Source organism: Sarcophilus harrisii, chromosome 2 (genome assembly GCF_902635505.1).
Source record: "Sarcophilus harrisii chromosome 2, mSarHar1.11, whole genome shotgun sequence".
Lineage (NCBI taxonomy): Eukaryota > Metazoa > Chordata > Mammalia > Dasyuromorphia > Dasyuridae > Sarcophilus > Sarcophilus harrisii.
Genome location: NC_045427.1, coordinates 433,884,291 through 433,902,963, shown reverse-complemented (window position 1 = coordinate 433,902,963; position 18,673 = coordinate 433,884,291). Strand labels below are relative to the sequence as shown.

The window sequence follows — 18,673 nt, the reverse complement described above, 5'->3', positions numbered from 1 at the left end:
TTTTTCTGGGTTTGCTTACTTCACTTTGCATAAATTCATTATATTCATGCATCCCATTCCCAAATCAATAGGCATCTACTTTGTTTCTAGTTCTTTGGTACCAAAAGAAGTACTGCTATGAATATTTGGTGTCTATGGGACCTTACTGATTTTGGCGTCCTTAGACTATATGATTAGCAGTGGAATCTTTGGCTGAAAGATATGGACATTTTAGTCACTTATTTTTAGCATAACTTCAAATTGTTTCCGGAATTTTAGGATTAATTCACAGCTCTATTGATAGTATTTTGTGTGTGTGTGTGTGTGTATCTTTTTGTAGCTTCTCCAAAGTTTTTTCTTTTGATCTTTAGTAATTTTTGCCAATTTGCTCAGTGGAGCCACAATAATCATGATAAAAATCATCTGTTGTATAGCTGTTGTATAATTGTATAGCAACTATGTTGCTATCATTGTATCAAAGGCAGCCTCCTAATTATTCAGAGAAAACAATAATGGGCTGGAAGACAATGGAAGTGACAAAAGCTCTAAGCTCTAAGACCTTTTCTCAGATATGGCTTGTAGACAGAAGGACTGAGTTAACTAACTGAAGAGATGCAGACTGATTAGAAGTGAAAAGACTTTCAGGCTAGTGGGAGAGGGAGGAAGAGGGAAAACTTCACAGCCACACGCTATCAGAAGTGGCATCCAAGAAACCAAAGTCTAAATTCCTGAAACCTGGTAGGGAAAGAGAAAGAAATGTCTAGTTTTTCAAAATGGGAGACATGCTGCTAGAAGATCCAGGTGTTTTGGAGCTGAAAATGACCGACCTCCATCAGGCTATGCCAGAGACCTTATTATACTTATCCCAAATAGAAAGTCCTTTCAGAGATTATCTCCCAGGTTGGTGAGAGGACCTTAATCCATCCACCTTCACCTTCTAGTGTATGTTTGCAGAGAAACTCCTCTCTAGCAGCTCCTCTGCTAATTTTAGTGGTTCCTATTAAATGTTTGAATTCTGTATAACTCATGTTAAATCCAATAGTTTAAGTGAGTCCAGAATTGAATAGAATTCAGGCTATACTGAATGAGTGTCTTAATCATTCTAATCAAAAGCCAGTCACTACCAGACTTTATGTGCCAGCCACTGAGCTAGGAGACAAAGATATAAAAACAATAACAAAATGAAGTTATTTCTATTATTAAAGAGCTTATGTTCTTTGGGAGGAGTACAAATACAAAATAAATACTAGGTAGTTAACATACTTATGGAGGGAAAAGGACACTAGCAGTTGAGAGGAATCAATAAAACCAAACTAAAGAGAAGTTAATACTTTAGTGGAGTCTCAAAGGAAGCGAAATATTCTCTTAAGACAGAGTTCAGAAGAGAGTGGATTCTAGGAATGGGCATAGTTAATACAGAAGCAGGGAGATAGTTGGGAATGGAGGGCAGTTTTGGAGGATCAAGATACAGGATTCTCTTGACTAAAAATGTGGGAAGTAAAGTATAAATAAGCCAGGAAAATCAGTTATTAGATATATATGCAAAGCACTGTGATAAGTGCTCAGGTTACAAATAGAAAAGCTCAGACAGATCTTTGCTTACAAAGAAGTCCTATTTTAGAGGGAGAAACATTACATAGGAGGTTTTAATTGCAGGTCAGACTGCAGGTTTCAACTGGGAAGGGTGCAGCAGCAAAACAGATGGCAAATACACCGTCTCTAATGTTGCTTCCACTAATAAAATCTTATCAGTTTTTTATTTTGAATCATGTTACAGTGTCAAGTACTTTGATGTTGAGAACTTTCTTTTCTGAGTCTCAGGAATTCAGACTTTTAACATTGTCAGTCCACATCTTTATAGGGGTTGGTTCTTATGATTTTTCTGAGGGCTGGGCTAGAAGCAGAGCCTATGACCTGGGGGAAGGAAAGGGGATAATATTGCTATTCTTGGAATTCTTGAGTGCAGGGTCTTAGATATCTTGTCTCCATCAGGCTGCAGGGAGGAAGGTGGTGGTTGAAGCAATGGTATTGGTTTGACTCAACTGGCACATGCTACTTATTCTCTCTCTCTCTCTCTCTCTCTCTCTCTCTCTCTCTCTCTCTCTCTCTCTCTCTCTCAGGCTACCTTGTTACTTCAACTAGGCTATAATGAATGAATGAATGAGTGAATGAATAATAAAGCATTTACTGCAGACTCATTAATGGCTAGACACTTTGCTAAATATTGGAGGTATAAATCCCAGTAAACAAAAAAGACCCTGCCCTGAAGAATTTTAGATTTATACTAGGGAAAGCAACACATAAAAGAAAACTGGAAATCAGGGGAATATGGATTCAGTTTGAATATGGTTGGAAGTACTTGATTTGGTCAAGACCTACAAAGGTCCAGCTGATTTTGGTAGAAGGGGACATAAGAGGCAATAAGATTCTACATTGTAAAGTGGAATAACATAAATCTGTGTTTAAGGAAAATCACTAACAACCACTTTGGCAGCTGTGAAGAGAATGGATTAGAGTGGGAAGATGTGAAGCAGGAGACCAGTGCAGCAGCCTAGGCGAGATGCTGCTGAGTGGGAAGGGTTGGATATGAGAAACATTGTGAAGGTAGAAATGGTAAAAGTCAATAATTGATTGGCCATGCAGGCTGATGCATGAGTGAGGAGTTAAGGGTGAGACCCAAGTTACAAAGTTGAGAGACTGGAAGAACAGTGGTGCTTCCAGCAGATAGAAGGAATTGGGTTTGAGAGAGGAAGTAATCACTTCTCTTTTGGACATCCCTTTCAAAATTCCCAATAAACAGTAGGTGATATAGGATGGCAGGTTGAAGGGATGTGATAATAAAGGAAACTTGGGCAAGTTTGAAGGCAGTAGGGAAGGAGCCAGTAGATAGGGAGAGATGAGAGACAGTGAGACAGGACAGAGTTAAAGAGAGAATGATTAAGTGCTCCATTTGTGCTGGGCATTGTGTTAGGTGGAAATAAAAAAATAAAACAGTCTCCATCCTCAAAGAGCTTCCATTCTGTTGGAAGACACCATGAATAGATGTAATGGGGATCTAGCACAGGCATACATATATATAGATATAAAATAAATATGAAGTTAATGGGAGAGGGGGAGGCACTGGCAGCCGGAGGAGCAAGAAAGGCCTTACGGAGGAGGTGTTGCTTGTGCTGGGTCTTGAAGAAAACCATGGATTTGCAAGAGCTGGAGATGGGAAGGGACTACATTCCAGGCATGGGAGTAGATGGAGGTGGGCAGCCATTCAGCGCACAAAAAGAGCATAAGGGCTTAAGACGGAGGAAAAACAATGCCCCCTTCCTTTCCTTGTCTTTCCCCCTTTTCTCCCCCATCCTCTTGGGAGCAATCCTTCGGGGTGGGGTCTTTTTTCCCAAAATAAAGGGTTATCAATTTCAAAGAAATAAAAGAATAAAACTTATTTATTCCTATAGGAGGATAAAATATCCCCAATTTTTTTAATAAGAAGTTTTGGATAAAATAAGGATGAAAAGCAGGAAGGTGCAGTAAACTTTCAGAAAGTTTATTGAATCATAGTGGTTAGGGATGGTGCTCTTCAGGGGTTAGATCTTTTGGAGGGGATTGCCACCACTTTTGGGAGAAGAGGGGTTTATTTCCCGGAGAATAAAGTGTTTTAGGGTTTAAAAAGGAAAGGAGAAAGGTTAGGGAATTTAAAACCCCCTTTTTTTTTAAAAATTTTTTTTTCACCCCCCCTTTTCCCTTCCTTTTTCTTCCTTTTTCCCTTTTTTTTCCCCATTTTTTTAATTTTTTCCCCTCCTTTTTTTTCCCCCCTTCCTCCTTCCCCTTCCCCCCCCCCCCCCCCCCCTCTTTCCTTTCCCCCTCCCCTCCCCTTCCTCCCTTTTTCCCTTTCTTTTCCCTTTTTTTTCCCCTTTCTTTTCTTTTCCTTTCTTTTTTCCCTTCCTTTTTCTTTCTTTTTCTTCCTTCCTTCCTTTTTTTTCTTCTTTTTCCTTTTTTTTTTTTCTTCTTTTACATTTCTTAAAAAAAACCCTTTTACATTTGGGAAGGAAATTTTATTTAAATTGGGCAAAATAAAAAAAGCACATTCATATATATATATATATATATATATATATATATATATGTTTTTTTTGGTCAGGGGTATGCAACTACAAAAACCAAAGGAGTAGTTAAGTTCTACTTCTAAGTCCATAATTCCAAAGTTTTTATATCAAGACTGGCCCCACTGAATAGATGAATTTAACATCAGTTGTAAACTATATTGTCTTTATTGCCTGCTTATAAGAGGATTGCCCATGGAAGCCAAGCAAAGTAAATTGTGCACTTATTAGAACTTCTGTGGTTAGAATAGCTTTGATCTAGTATGGGAGAGGCTGCTACATGGGTGTGGCTAAAAAGATGCTGTTTTATTATGTATTGTTTCTTGGTTTTTATTGATTCCATGCCAAGAGTAATTCACATTATATTGCTCATCATGTTTTGTTTGTTCCTGTTGAGAGGTAAATCCATTTTGCCAAGACACATTACTAGCATTCGGTGAAATATTTTTGAACTGAAGGAGGTAGGGTTTTGCAGTGGGATGAAGATTTTTTATTGACCAAATGCACACTACACTTTGCCACTTAGATGATAAATTGACACATAGTGAGGTATAGAACTACAGGAGAAAAGCTCAGAGGTTCTATAAAAACCATAAAGATCTTGTTACTTTTGCAATATTTGCAATGAGATAGAGGGATGTAACTATTAGGGTAAGTTTGGGACACCAACTAACTACCAGGGCTTTCTTATTAAACAGGACCAGGATAGTGGCCATTATTGCCATCTGGTGGTTAAACCAAGATGTGTAAAACAGGTATGGGCCAATTGATTATTCTGGTCCTGCTCCCAGATCATGTAGGAAAGTGTCCCTCTCTGGATCTTAGTTTATTTCTCTATAAAATAAAGGCTTGAACTCAATGGCCCCCAAGATTTTCCATTCAGCTCTGATAGTCTATATTTATGTATTCTAAGGTGACTTTCTAGCTTTGGCAGTCTGAGTGCAGAGGAAAGGAGAGCACTTCAACCTAACTATATCAGCAAAAATTTCTATAAAGGCAGTGGCCAAAGGGATAAAAGCTAACAAGGTCGAAGAAGGGGGGACTGTGTTGAAAATAACTCACATAGATGGACTTAGTTCTTTTTAACAATGAGGTGATTTAAGATAATTCCTATAGACTTGTATTGGAGAATGCTATCCGAATACAGAGAGAGAACTGTGGAGGCTGAAGGTGGTATATTGAAGCATATTATTTTCACTTTTGTTTGTTTTTTCATTCTTGTACTTTTTTCTCTTTTGGTCTGTTTTTTTTTCTTGCATAGCATGACACATATAGAAATAAGTTTAGAATTGCACATTTTTAACTTATATCAGATTGCTTGTTGTCTTGGGGAGGGAGAAGAGAGAGAGAGGGAGAACAGTTTGGAACACAGAGTTTTGCAGAAATCAATGTTGAGAACTATCTTCATGTGTATTTGGATTTGGAAAAATGAAATACAATTAAAAAAAGAAAATATCTCACATAAAGTTCAAGTATCCTGGATGATATGTACCCCTTCTCTGTGAATGTTGACTTGCAATTGATGGTGACTAAGTGATGTCATAGGAGTTATGATTGATTGGGCTGATAGTTTAACTGACTTGAGAGACAGGAGAGAATGAAGACAATCAGAGATGGTTAGAGAGAAACCATTTTACAGCATACATCCCAGTGACCCTTTGGTCCCCAGAAATGGCAACAGCCAGAAGCAACAGCGAAGAGGCAGGGATTCCTGGATGAAACCTCCTGGAGTTAAGGGGGAAAATTCCTAGACCCAGATGACCCTGCACAGAGTTAAGCCACAGAGCTTGCTGGCCCAAGCTTCCAGAGAGAAAAGGAGGTCAATGGTGCACTTGAATACCTTTACCAAGCAGGAGCTAGGCAAGAAATAGCAAGAGATAGAACCATATTGTGGAGAGAACATTCAGATCTTGTCCTTTATTTGAGCATTCTGAATTCTGTGAACTAAACAGGTATGAGGAAAGGAAAATCAGTTCTCTAGGCGTCCCCATTATTTTCTCCTTTGGGGAGATTTGGACCCACAAATCTTTAAGTCTAAAGAACTGTATTAGGATACTGAGGTTGACAGGATTTATCAGTGAGGAAAGAATTGTCTTGGCTGAATTAAAATGCTTTTTTTTTTTAAATTTGAAATAAAGTTTGTCTTGTGTGCATTGTATTACCCTAAGTGCTTGCATTTCCTTTCTGTGGAAACTTAGGACCTATATATTTTGATGTTCCCATGGGATACCTGAGCAAAAGCAGAAAAATTTTGATTTTCTCATGGGAAAATCCTGGGTGGAGACTTAAGCCTGATAGAATGGTTTATGACTGCAAGCTCAATAGAAGTCATCAATGATAGGTCAGCCAGGAAATGTAATGTGAATTACATTGAGAGACTGAATTTTCAGGAAGAGGTGAGAGGTTTATCAGAGTCTATCCTGTACAGAACATAGCCAGAGTCATTGTTCCATAAGCATCATTAAATGCCTCATGAAGCATTCAAATCCAGCCTCAGACACTTCCTAGTTGGGTGATGCTGGGCAAGTCAACTTGCCTTAAGTTTGCCTCAGTTTCCTCATCCATAAAATGAACTGTTAAGGAAATGGCAAACTACATCAGGATCTTTGCCAAGAAAATCCCAAATGGACTCGTGAAGAGTCATAATTTGGAAAAAATGAAATACAATTTTAAAAAGAAAATATCTCACATAAATCAACAATTGGTTTCACAACAATGATATCAGTCACCAAGCTGGGTTCTAGGGCTACAAAACCAAAAACCATCCCTGCCCTTCAGGAGCTTGCATTCTGTTGGGAGAAATAACATAAAAGCAGATAAGTATGAAATCTATACAAAGGAATTAGGCATGGGGACTGGATTTGTGATTTTATTTATATAAAAAATTCCCAGATAAAGAAACTCCCTCTACTTCTGCAGGTCAGCACCAGACTGGCAAAGCCAGTATATTCCGGAGGTAGGACTTGATCCCAGGTCTTCCTAATCAGAAGTCATCCATGATGAAATGCCTGGACAGAGTAACTGCCATACAGAAGGATTAGTGGGGGACCAGCTATTGGTCCTTGTATTAGAATTAGCACCAGAGGACGCTGAGGGTTCTGTGAGGAACCTAGGAAGGAGGAGTGAATTCCATCCAAAGGCATGGAGATATCTGGCAGGTAGAACATGAGGAACAATAGCCAGGCTGGTTTGGCTAAGAGGGAGAGTCCATGAAAGGGAGTATTGTTCAGCAGGGCTGGAAAGGTCACCTGGAGCCAGGTTATGACAGACTTTTAATGCCAAACCAAAGAATCTGTATTTGATCAGAGAGACCCTTGGGAGGCCCTGGAATTTCTTGAATATGAGATTATACCTGTGTTTTACAAACATGATGGATTAGATAGGGGAGAGACTAGAGGCCTGAAGAATAATTGAGAAGGTATTATAATCGTCCAGGAGAGATGTGGTGAGGATCTGAACTTTGGTGGAAGCTGTGTGAGTGAAGAGAAGGATGTAAGAGATGTTGTGGGTGGAATCAACAAGACTTGATAACTCATTGGATGTGGAGGTGGTTGAGGGAGAAAGGGAAAAGTCAGGAATGCTTGCAGTCGTGGCAGAAGTAGGGAAGGGATGCATTGGGGCACTGCATTTCTGGAAGGGTATTGATAAGCTGGAGGCCATCCAATGGAGGGTATCTGGCATGATGAAGAACCCAGAGTCAATGCCATATGAGAATTTATTAAAGAAACTGGGCATCAGCCAGAGAAAGCTCAGCTGGGACATTATATCTGTCTTCAGTTACTTGAAAAAATTGTCATATGGAAGAGGGATTAGACTTGTTCTGCTTGGCCCCAGAAGACAGAAGTAGGAGTGATGGGTGGGAGTTGCAAAGAAGAAAATTTAGACTTTATGTAAGGAAAAGTTCTTCACAGTTAGCTGTCTGAAGAGGAAAATGACAAATACTGGAGGGGATGTGGAAAAAAGATACACTAATACACTTTTGGTGGGATTATGAATTGTTCCAACCATTCTGGAAAGCAATTTGGAATTATGCCCAAAAGGCTATAGAACTGTGCATACTCTTTGACACAGCAAAACCACTGCAATGACTATGTATCCCAAAGAGATCAAAGACAAAAACAAAATTTGTACATGCACAAAACCATTTTTGTGGTGGCGAAGAATAGGAAATTGAGGGGATGTGTATCAATTAGTCAGTGGCTGAACAAGTTGTGGTATATGATTATGATGAAATTCTATTGTGCTATGAGAAATGATTAGGGGGATGGTTTCAGAAAAACTTGGGAAGATGTATGTGAACTGATACAAAATGAAATGAGCAGAACCACAAAAGCATCATGTGCTATAACATAGTAACAGCAGTATTGTAAGGATGATCATCTGTGGAAGACTTAACTACTCTGGTCAATACAATGACCTATGACAGTTGCAAAGAACTCATGATGAAAAACATTATCCGCATCCAGATAAAGAACTGATTAACTTTAAGAGTAGATTGAAACTTTAAAAAAAAATTACTTATTTTTCTTTATTTTTTAAAACAACATGTCTAATATGGAAATATGTTTGTATGACAACTTGTATAAAGGATATAATAGTATTTGCTTTCTCAATGGGTAGGAGAATGGAGTGAGAAAGAGAATTTCGAACTCAAACTAAAAAAAAGTTTAAAAAAGAAAAAAGCAAAATAATTAGAGCTGTCCCAGAGAGGAGTGGACTAAAAATAGTGAATTTTCCCTCATTGTAGATCTTCAAGAAAAGGCCACATGACTGTAGGTGAGGGTAGTACAGATTCTTTTTCAGTTATTAGTTGGATTGAATGATCTCTGAAAAATCCCTTTTAATTCAGAAATTCTGCGATAAACCCTCCAGGATAATACCCAGTCTTTGTAAACTCAGAGCTTCGGTTTGGGACCATGTTGTATTTCAGAGATTGGTAGGATTTGGACAAATGAAGGGAATAATGTAACACCAGGTAGGGAAGAAGGAAATCCTATAGTGTTTAGAAAACTCTTGAGCTGTCTGGTTTGTTTAGGAGCATGGAACATACTGTAATGGGAGAGGGGACTGGAAGCAGAAATATGATGAAGACATATCTAACTGACTTTGCAAAACCAGATTGCTAAATTTTCAGTGTAAGCATTTATACTTCAGAAATCTGAAATTTATAAATCAGGGCATCATTTATTGTTTTGTTTATTCTCTAGATAAGAAAGTGTTACTGCAAATTAAACAAAAAATGCATACATTTCTCTCCCCCTAGATAAATGTTTATCAGCACTCACCAGAATTTCTTAATAAACAGAGTGCAGTAGAAGGGTTAGAGAATGAAATCATCACTAAATGGGAGGCCTGATGACTGGAGGCTGCTGCTGCTGCTGCTCCTGTTAGCCATTGATATAGATTTGCAAAGTGCTTTATACCTATAATCTCATTTGAACCTCACAAAACCTCTGGCTGAAAGGTAGAAGAGTGTCAAACTCCGAAGAATTTAGACTTTAATTTGTAGACTCTGAGGAGTCAGGATCAAATTGGTGTGTTAGAAAGGTGACAAAAGCAGCTGGGTTAGTGAGGGAGAAGAGTGATCAGCTTGGAAAAGATTGGGAATTGGGTGATGAGTTGCAATAGTCAGAAGAAAGGTGTGGAGAGCTTGACCTCAAACTGGACCTCCAGGAATGAAATAGAGGGAAGGTTCTGTATTCAGAACAATCAGTAGGTAATTATGCAAATGATCACTGACTGGAATCTGGGGCTTGGAGGATTCCAACTAGCTATTATCCACATTGACAAAGGGTAATTTGCACTAATTGTTAACTTAGAAAACCGGCATTAGACTGATTCTCAGAACCTCAATTAGCAACAATAAAGGGACTATCATTAAGAGGAGGAGTTAGTCTGTAAGAAGAGGTTTATAGTAGAGCCTTCCTCCACTTCTTAGCCAGAAAGTTATGGTTTGTAAATGACATACCTCAAACTCTGAGGTAACCTGTGTCCCCTCCCTCCAACCACAGTCTAGGGCAGATAGTGGGAAAAACACTTGCCCAGGAAGCAGAACAACTTAGTTCTGATCCTAGCTCCACTACTTATTAGCTAGGTGACATTAGACAAAACATTTCTTTCTCTGGATATTTATTTTCTCATCTTCAAAATGGGAATAATTCTCTCTATCCTGCTGATCTCACAGGTTGTTATGGAGCTCTAAGAAAGGAGTGTATATGAATGAACATAGGAAAGCACAGTTGAGAGGAGGGGATAGTTCTAATCTCTCCTTCCTTCCTCCCCTCTGTCTTTCCCCACAACCATGCCCCTCCCATCCCCACTCCATAAAATAGAGACTGGCTCTAGATAATCTCTAAGGTTTCTCTGACATTCTGTGTTTTAAATTTTTATGAAATGTTATCAAATTATAGAATCTGATCAGAGATCTGAAACATTCCACTCATCTGTCTTTATTAGCAGAGCTGCTTCCATCCATTCCATTTCATTCTTATCATTATTCATTACCAATCACTCTCCAAATTTGTCACCCAATTCAGGTCATTGTGGTTATTAATTGATAACTCCCAGGATGACTCTTCCTCCCACCCCTTTTCTTAATGAATTTGATATATGCTCATTGTTTTCCTCTCCATCTCAACTCTTACTTTCATATTAGGCTATCAGCATACATGCCGATGTTCCCTCAAGTGCTCTGACATTTCAGTTCATCAGTTTGTTCAACTGCCTTGACCAGCTTCTCTACTCAGTCCACCTTGGCCACAGTCCAGAGTGGTCATCTTGTCATCACCCCATGAGTGTTTTACGCCCTCTCTCAAGAACCCTGAAATTCATTTGGTCATAATTTATCATCCGGATCTCCCTGTGCCTTACTTGGACCACCAATTCTTCCATCCCTCAGTGCTTTATCGCTCCTGCTTTGGACATCTCCGTTTTTAAGACAGATCTCTATTAATGAACCAACTCGACTCTACACCATTTTATATTCGTGGATCCCTTGTATCCTTGTCTTATTAATGCTCGTGTCTTGTCAAACCCCAAATCTGGATTCCTTGCCCAGTTTCTCTCTTCTACTCATAAGCTGTTGAACAAAACTGATAGAAACCATGCAACCATGATGACTGGGTCCTTTATCGTATAGCAAGGCAATCTTTTTATTCCTTTCAGATAATTGATTCTTTATTCCACTCCCCACAATTACTGTCCCAAAACTTCTCTTTTCTCTCACTACAGCACACCCTCTCAGCTGGGAACCTCAGCTCATCTTTTACCAAGAAAATTTAGATCATTTGCCTAGAGCTCCCTCTTCTCATCTCTCTCATTTTGTCATGCCTTGAAATCATTCTGCCACTGTCTTAATTTCCTCCTTACTTTATTCTCTAATGATGAGATGACCAGGCTCAAAAGGCCAACTTCTCAAGAGGTGTCTTTGATCCCATCCTCTCTGATCTTCTCTAGCAGATTTTCCCTACTAGCATCATCTCTCTGTAATTTTAATTTGTCCCTATTACAACCTTTCTTTGCGCATTACAAATAGACCAAGATTGTCTTAATTCTTAAAAAAAAATAAACTTATAGTCTTCCATTTCCCTAAGCATTATGCTATAGCTTCTCTCCTTTCTTCAGCTAATTTTTTTAATCACTGCCTCTTTATTATTTTATTTTATTTTATTTTGCTGAGGTAATTGGGGTTAAATGACTTGCCCAGAGTCACACAGCTAGGAAGTGTTAAGTGTCTGAGGCTAGATGTGAACTCAGGTCCTCCTGACTTCAGGGCTGGTGCTCAATCCACTGCGCCACCTGCCTGCCCCCAGCCAAATTTTTGAAGAAGCTATTCCTTCTCTATGCCTGCACTTCTCCTCTTTCTATTTTCTGTTTCCTCGGTAATGTGGCTTTTAACCTCATCATGCAATTAAAACTGCTGGTGACTGTTGACCATCCTCTCCTCCAGGATACTCTTTTCTCTGAAGTTTTTGACACATTGCTCTATCCTGGTGTCCAACAACTTGTTTTCAATATCCCCTGCTGCATCATCCTCCATGCCAAGTCCACTCACTGTGGGTGCTCTCCAAGCCTTTGCCCTGAGCCCCCTTTATTTTGTCTCTCCAGACTCTGTGAATTATTGACCTCATGAGTTCCCACAGGTTCTATTATCATCTCACGCCGGTTCATCAGCCTGATTCTCCTGAACTCCAGTCCTACATCATCCACTACTTGTTAGACATTTCAAATGGAATATCAGACTTAACTTGCCCCAAACAGAATTCACTGCCTTCCTCCTTTCCACCCCCAAATTCAACAATCTTCTGAACTTCTGTGTTGCTGTTGAAGATATTACCATACTCTCCATCATCCAGGTTCAGAAATCTCTGTGTCATTGTCACTTCCTCACTCCTATCCTCCCACATGCCAAATCAGTTACCTAATCTTGTCATTTCTTTCTCCACCATATTTCCCCAGGATATCCTCTTCTCTCCAGTCACACACATCCCCCTCCCAGTTTAGGCCCTCATTTCCTCATACCTGAACCATTATTACAATAGCATCCTCATGAATGTCCTACCTTTAAGCCTTCTCTCATTTGAATCCACTCTCTGTAGATCTGTCAAAGCAAATTTCTTGAAGTATATCTCTAATGGTGTCATTTCCCTATTAAGTAAAGCCCTCTTATCTCCAGGATCACATAGAAATGTATCCGCTGGACACTTGGATCTCTTTACCACCACCTGACTTGTCCTGACTTATCAGGCCATGGCTTACCTGCAGTTACTTGTGCACTTCATATTCCTTTGCTCTGGTAGTTTGATAATCTATCCTCACTTTCACTTGTTGGAATTCCTGGTCCTCTTCCAGACGCAACTGCCTAGATGGTAGCATGAAGGTTTTTCCTGACTTTCCTGTTCCACAAGATTTCATTTTGTATGTATTTTGTATATGATCACATATATACAAATTATATTCTTTGTCAGAAGAGAAGGCCCTTGAGGATAGGGACTATTTCATGATTTATCTTTTTATCTCTAGCACCTGTCCAAATTCCTGGCACATTGTTGGAACTTAATAAGTGACTTGATGGGCCAATGTGAGGTTATAGTGGTCCAGGGAATACTCTATTTTTTAAAGCATATTCTATCTATATGATACCTGTTGCCTGCCCCAAAGGGCAGAAAAACTCTCTTTAATAAGACCACCCTAGGTTTCAACATTGGAGTCAGAAGCCCTGGCTTTGAGTGTAGACTCTGACATTTACAAGTAATGTGACCTCCCCAACTAAATTATGTGGAACCTCAACCTTCTTTTCTAAAATAGAGATAATATAATTCCATTATCCACAATCCAGCGTGATCATGTGGATCAAATAAGACAGTGGATGGTAATGTGTAACAGAAAAGTACTCTACACATGTGAGTGATTATTTTATTAGGGGTATAAAGTGACATCTGGGGCCTTGGAAAAGCTCAGCCTTAGCTACTATTAATGACATAGATGTGAATTTTGCAGGACAGCTATTTAAATCTAGCTGTCATACTGAATGATTTCATCTTATTCCATCCCACTCCCACTATTGATTTGAGTTCAGGGATTACAAGCACATTTTATTTTATTTTTTTTTAGATATTATTTTTAATAATAGTTTTTTATTTTCAAAATACATTCAAAGGTAGTTTTCAACATTCACCCTTGCAAAACCTTGTGTTCCAAATATTTCTTCCTTCCTTCTTCCTCTTCCCTCCCTTAGACTGCAAGTAATCCAGCATGGGTTAAACATGTGCAGTTCTTCTAAACATATTTCCACATTTAACATGCCACACAAAAAAAAATCAGATCAAAAAGGAAAAAATGAGAAAAAAAAAAAAAAAGCAAGCAAACAACAACAAAAAAGATGAAAATAATATGTTGTGATCCACATTCAATTTCCACAGTCCTCTCTCTGGATGCAGATGGTTTTCTCCATTACAAGTCTATTGGAAATGGCCTGAATCATCTCATTGTTGAAAAGAGCCAAATCCATTAGAATTGATCATATAATTTTGTTGTTGCTGTGTACAGTGTTCTCTTGGTTTTACTTACTTCACTCAGCATCAGTTCATGTAAGTCTCTCCAGGCCTTTCTGAAATCTTCCTGCTGATCATTTCTTATAGAACAATCATATTCCATTACATTCATGTTCCATAACTTATTCAACCATTCCCCAACCTATGGGCGTCCACTCAGTTTCCAGTTTTTGCCACTACAAAAAGGGCTGCTACAAATATTTTGTGAGCACATTTTAAAAGTAAATTTATTCAGTAAATCTATTGCTAAAAATAGTCATGTCATGAATTTCAAAGACATTAGAAGTGAATAGAGTATTGTTTGGGTAATGGAGCATTGACTGCTAATCATAGCTTCTGTTTCAGGGGCACTTTCTGTATGGCAGTGTATTAAGGGAGGGAAGCAAGGACAGAAAGGCTTATTTGACTCAAGTGAGGAGCCCAGGCTTGTCCAAGGCCCAGTTTCTTAGGATCCCTGACCAGCATTACAGGTGGGCTCAGGTTGGAAAGAGGAGGAATTAACTAAAAACTAAATGAGTGATTCTTCCCAACTAGGTGGAATAAAATTTTATATAATCTATCTATCCAACTGTCTGTCTATATATGTATATATACATATACACTGATGTGCATTGAGACATATGTTCACACATATAAATGAAAAGGCATTTTAAGTGCTTTCTATCTGCTCTCAAGAACTTCATGTTCAAAGTTTCAGCCACAAATTGAAAGGCCTTGTGGTCCTTAGGGTTTAGCAGCAAATCAAATGGTACTATATATTCTTTTTTAAAATATGTTTTTGTTGATATTTTCTGTTTTTAACATCATTGTTTTCCCCAGTATCCCTCTCTCTCCCCCTTTCAGAGATCTATCCCATATAGTAAAAAGTATCTTAATCTTTTCTTTAATGTCATTTTCACTGATAAATCCCATCTATTTCTGATGCTGAACCATGTGACAATGCCAGGACTTTGGTGACAGAAACTTTATTTTCTTGGTCTTCAGAAGCTGTGGTTGTTGAAGAGGCAAGGGTTGCAGAAACAGCTTTCAGGTCACATCTGACAAGGATTGATTCCCTGAATAATGACTACAGGGGATAGACTAGAAGCAAGACTGGTGGTTTGGGGTGACATTATTGTTCTTGGAACTCTTGGGCTTAGTCTTGAGTTGGTTTCATTGGGCTTTAAGGGGAGATGGTCAAGATGTAGACTGTAGTGGTAGCTAGGTGGTACAATGGATAGAGTGCCAAGGTTGGAGTCTGGAAGATTCATCTTCCTGAGTTCAAATTTGGCATCAGGCAGATGTTTACTGTGTGACCCTTGGCAAGTCGTTTAACTCTGCCTCAGTTTCCTCAGCTGTAAAAATGAGCTAGGGAAGAAAATGGCAAACCACTCTAGTATCTCTGCCAAGAAGAACACAAATAGACACCGAGATCTACACAACTGAAAACGGCTGCACCACAACAAAAGTGGTCAGGATGGCAGTTGTGAGAGTGACACTTGCCAGGAATATACTGCATATCCCTCCCTGAGGGTGCCTTGGCAAATCACTTAGACTGCCTACTTGTTTGTGGGTTAGCAGTTAGTGAAGGCCGTGGTACCTTCCCTATCGGAATTGCTCCTCTAGTTGTCATATAGCATGTTCAGATCAGACTGGAATCAGAGCCAGTGATCTGAGAGATACTTGAGTTCTTGAGCTTATCTGCTAGGTAATGACAGTTGGTCAGCAATTATGGGTGATGATAAGGATGGCAGGGCCATCTTGGGATGACTGTGGAACCAGGGTGGAAGCAGGGTTGGTACTACATACATACAATTTTTTATTTTATTAAAGTTTACAGCCACAAAGACCTTTGAGACATCCTGTTTGCACACTCATTTATACATATTGATATGCTCATGTACAACATAGAGCATGTGTTCCCACACCTTTCTCCTTAAAGATTTAATCAAGTATTCTCTTTTCTGTTATTTGCTTTCCTCTCCTCTTCCCCACTCCAGGTGGCCAGGTCCCAGGGAAAAGGCATTTTCCTTTTCCGGAAGCTCAAGGACATAATGGACTGGAGGAAGGTACAGTTCTCTTCTTCCTTTCTCCCCTATCACTAACTTTGCTCCCCACCAAATGAAAGGACATTTCTCCCCTTAGTTCCTAGCTTTGAGATGAACCCACTATGTCTTTTGCTCTACAATTTTTCCCTTCATCTCTGGGGCCCTGACAGCTTATTTTTCATTTTTTGCTACTGGGGACAATATGACCTAGCTCAGAGGACTACCATTGTTCCCAACTCTTCCATTGACATCCTGTGTGACCTTTGGTAAATCACTCCACCTGTAGGGGTTTCAGTCCTCCCTGCTGTAAAATGAAGGGGTTACAGTGGTTAGTTCCAAAAGTTCCTACCCTGTGACTTAATATTGGAAAACCTGCCCTCTTGGCCCTTTCTAAGGGGTTCTAAGGGTTTCCACCCAGTGGAAACTAAAGCCAGCAGGGCCTAGCATCCCAGGGCAATTGCCAGAGGCATGGAGGAACAGGAGGGCCACCATATGTGTAGGAGTTCCCCTTACTCCCAGCATGGCAACACAGGGCACTCTTGCCAAGAAATCCCTCAGCCAAGTGCTGTAGCCAGACAGGAATGCCAGCAAACCCATGGAAGCCATGTGTTTAAGGAGAATGGCAAGGGGCAGGTGGACTGGAGAGGGAAGCCTGGGCTGGGACAGGGAGCTCCCCGTCATATCTCTTCTAGCTTGTGCTGGTCATGAAGAAAACGGAAGTTGGGGCTTTGTGTCTGTCAGGATGTGGGCCGCTCCGATGACCAGAAAGATGACATTCCGGTGGAGAACTATGTAGCCCAACGTTACATCGAGAATCCTTATTTGATAGGAGGTAGAGTGGCTCCCTGTGCCCCCTCCCCCCATTCTCTCTGACTAATCAGTCAATCAAGTCTATCTGTCTAATCAGTCAATCTGACTAATCAAGAAACAGACATTTACTGGGGACCCATTCTGTGTCCAGCCTGGTACTAGGACTTCCCCGAAAGACAGACTGGTTTAAAGCCTAGTTTCTACCCTCAGAGAACTCACACTATTTCTGTCCTCTCTTAGAGAAAATGCAGACAGACATGCAAAGTTTCCCAAAATTCCATGCAAAACAAGTAGATCGATGATTTACAGTAAGGCCATAGGAACTCAGAGAAGGGAGAAGTCACTTGTGAGATGAAACTCAGGGAAAGATGGAGGAAGAATATGCTGGCCAGAGTCTTAGCCTCTGAATCTTGGAGTTGGAAGAAACCTCAGATTTTATTTGGTCCAGCTCCCTATATCATGCATGAATTCCTTCTAGAATATCCCCAAGATACCATCTGGCCTTTGCTTTATCATAACGAGTGATAGGAAATTGTGCAGCTCTGTTGTGGCCCAGAATTGGCTTTTTACCCTTTGCAGTCAAGCCAGAGGAGTTTCACATGTCCTACCCTATGGTGGAAAACAGATAATTAAAGACTGTGGTCTTTTCTTCTCCAGGTTCAACACCCTCAGTTCCTTCAAATGTTGACCATGTGACCCAGATTCAGAGTTTCCTTCCCTATCTCAGGCATTCTCCTCTAAACTCACCAGCTTGTCAGGAGCCTTCCTGAAATGTGGCAGAGAGAACTGAACATAGGGTTCTAGGGGTGGTCCAGCTATGGCAGAGGGCCGACAATAAGACTCCCTTCATTCTGAGTGCCAGGGCATACAATAGGCTAATCTGGAGAATGTAGTCCACAGACTTCCTGAGTGTTTTTCACATGAGTTTGGTTCCCATGGCTTAACCTGGTGGGTATCAGATGGGTGGAGAGGAGGGGAGGGCATTCCTGGATGGCACAGTGTTATCAAAAGCACAGGAATCAAGACAAGCATTTCATGAGCAAGAGATGCTGAGGAGAAGCCTGGCTTGAGGTCAAGGGAGAGAAGGCTACCAAGGGCCTTGAACGCCAGCCAGAAGAGTTTGCCCTTGATTCTCCAAGCAGTGGAGTTGGTTTTTAAAGTAGGGATATGACCCATTCCTGCTAGAAATGGGGGGAATTCTTAAGTGAAGCTCTTTCCATTTGACTGAAGAAATATTTAGCTAAATATTTAGCTTTAGTTCTGAGAATCTCCAAATTTTATCATATTGGTGCAGAAGATTCATTTAGTGATAATGATAGTAAAGAATTATAGGGGCCCTGATGAGAATCAGACACAGTTTGACCCTAAATCAATGTTTTATAGCATATACCACAATAATCTTTTTTTATTATATTATGACTTTTTATTTACAAGATATATGCATGGGTAATTTTTCAGCATTGACAATTGCAAAACCTTTTGTTCCAATTTTACCCTCCTTCCCCCCTCCCCCCCACTCCTTCCCCCAGATGGTAGGTTAGCCAATATGTTTAAGTATAAATTAAATACAACATATGTATACATGTCCATCAGTTATTTTGCTGTACAAAAAGCATCGGACTTTGAAATAGTATATAATTAACCTGTGAAGGAAATCAAAAATGCAGGCAGACAAAAGTAGAGAGATTGGGAATTCTATGTGGTGGTTCAA

At 39.8% G+C, this 18,673-nt stretch overlaps 1 protein-coding gene across 2 annotated transcripts in view; it reads left to right on the top strand.

Annotated features, from left to right (window-relative positions):
• TTLL9 (tubulin tyrosine ligase like 9) overlaps positions 1–18,673 on the top strand; it is a 44,851-nt gene that overhangs the window by 8,103 nt on the left and 18,075 nt on the right. For both annotated transcript variants that reach the window (XM_031954119.1, XM_031954120.1), the window contains 2 exons: positions 16,105–16,173; positions 16,894–16,984. In XM_031954119.1, the coding sequence (XP_031809979.1) occupies positions 16,105–16,173; positions 16,894–16,984 (160 nt within the window). The remainder of the gene's footprint in view (positions 1–16,104; positions 16,174–16,893; positions 16,985–18,673) is intronic.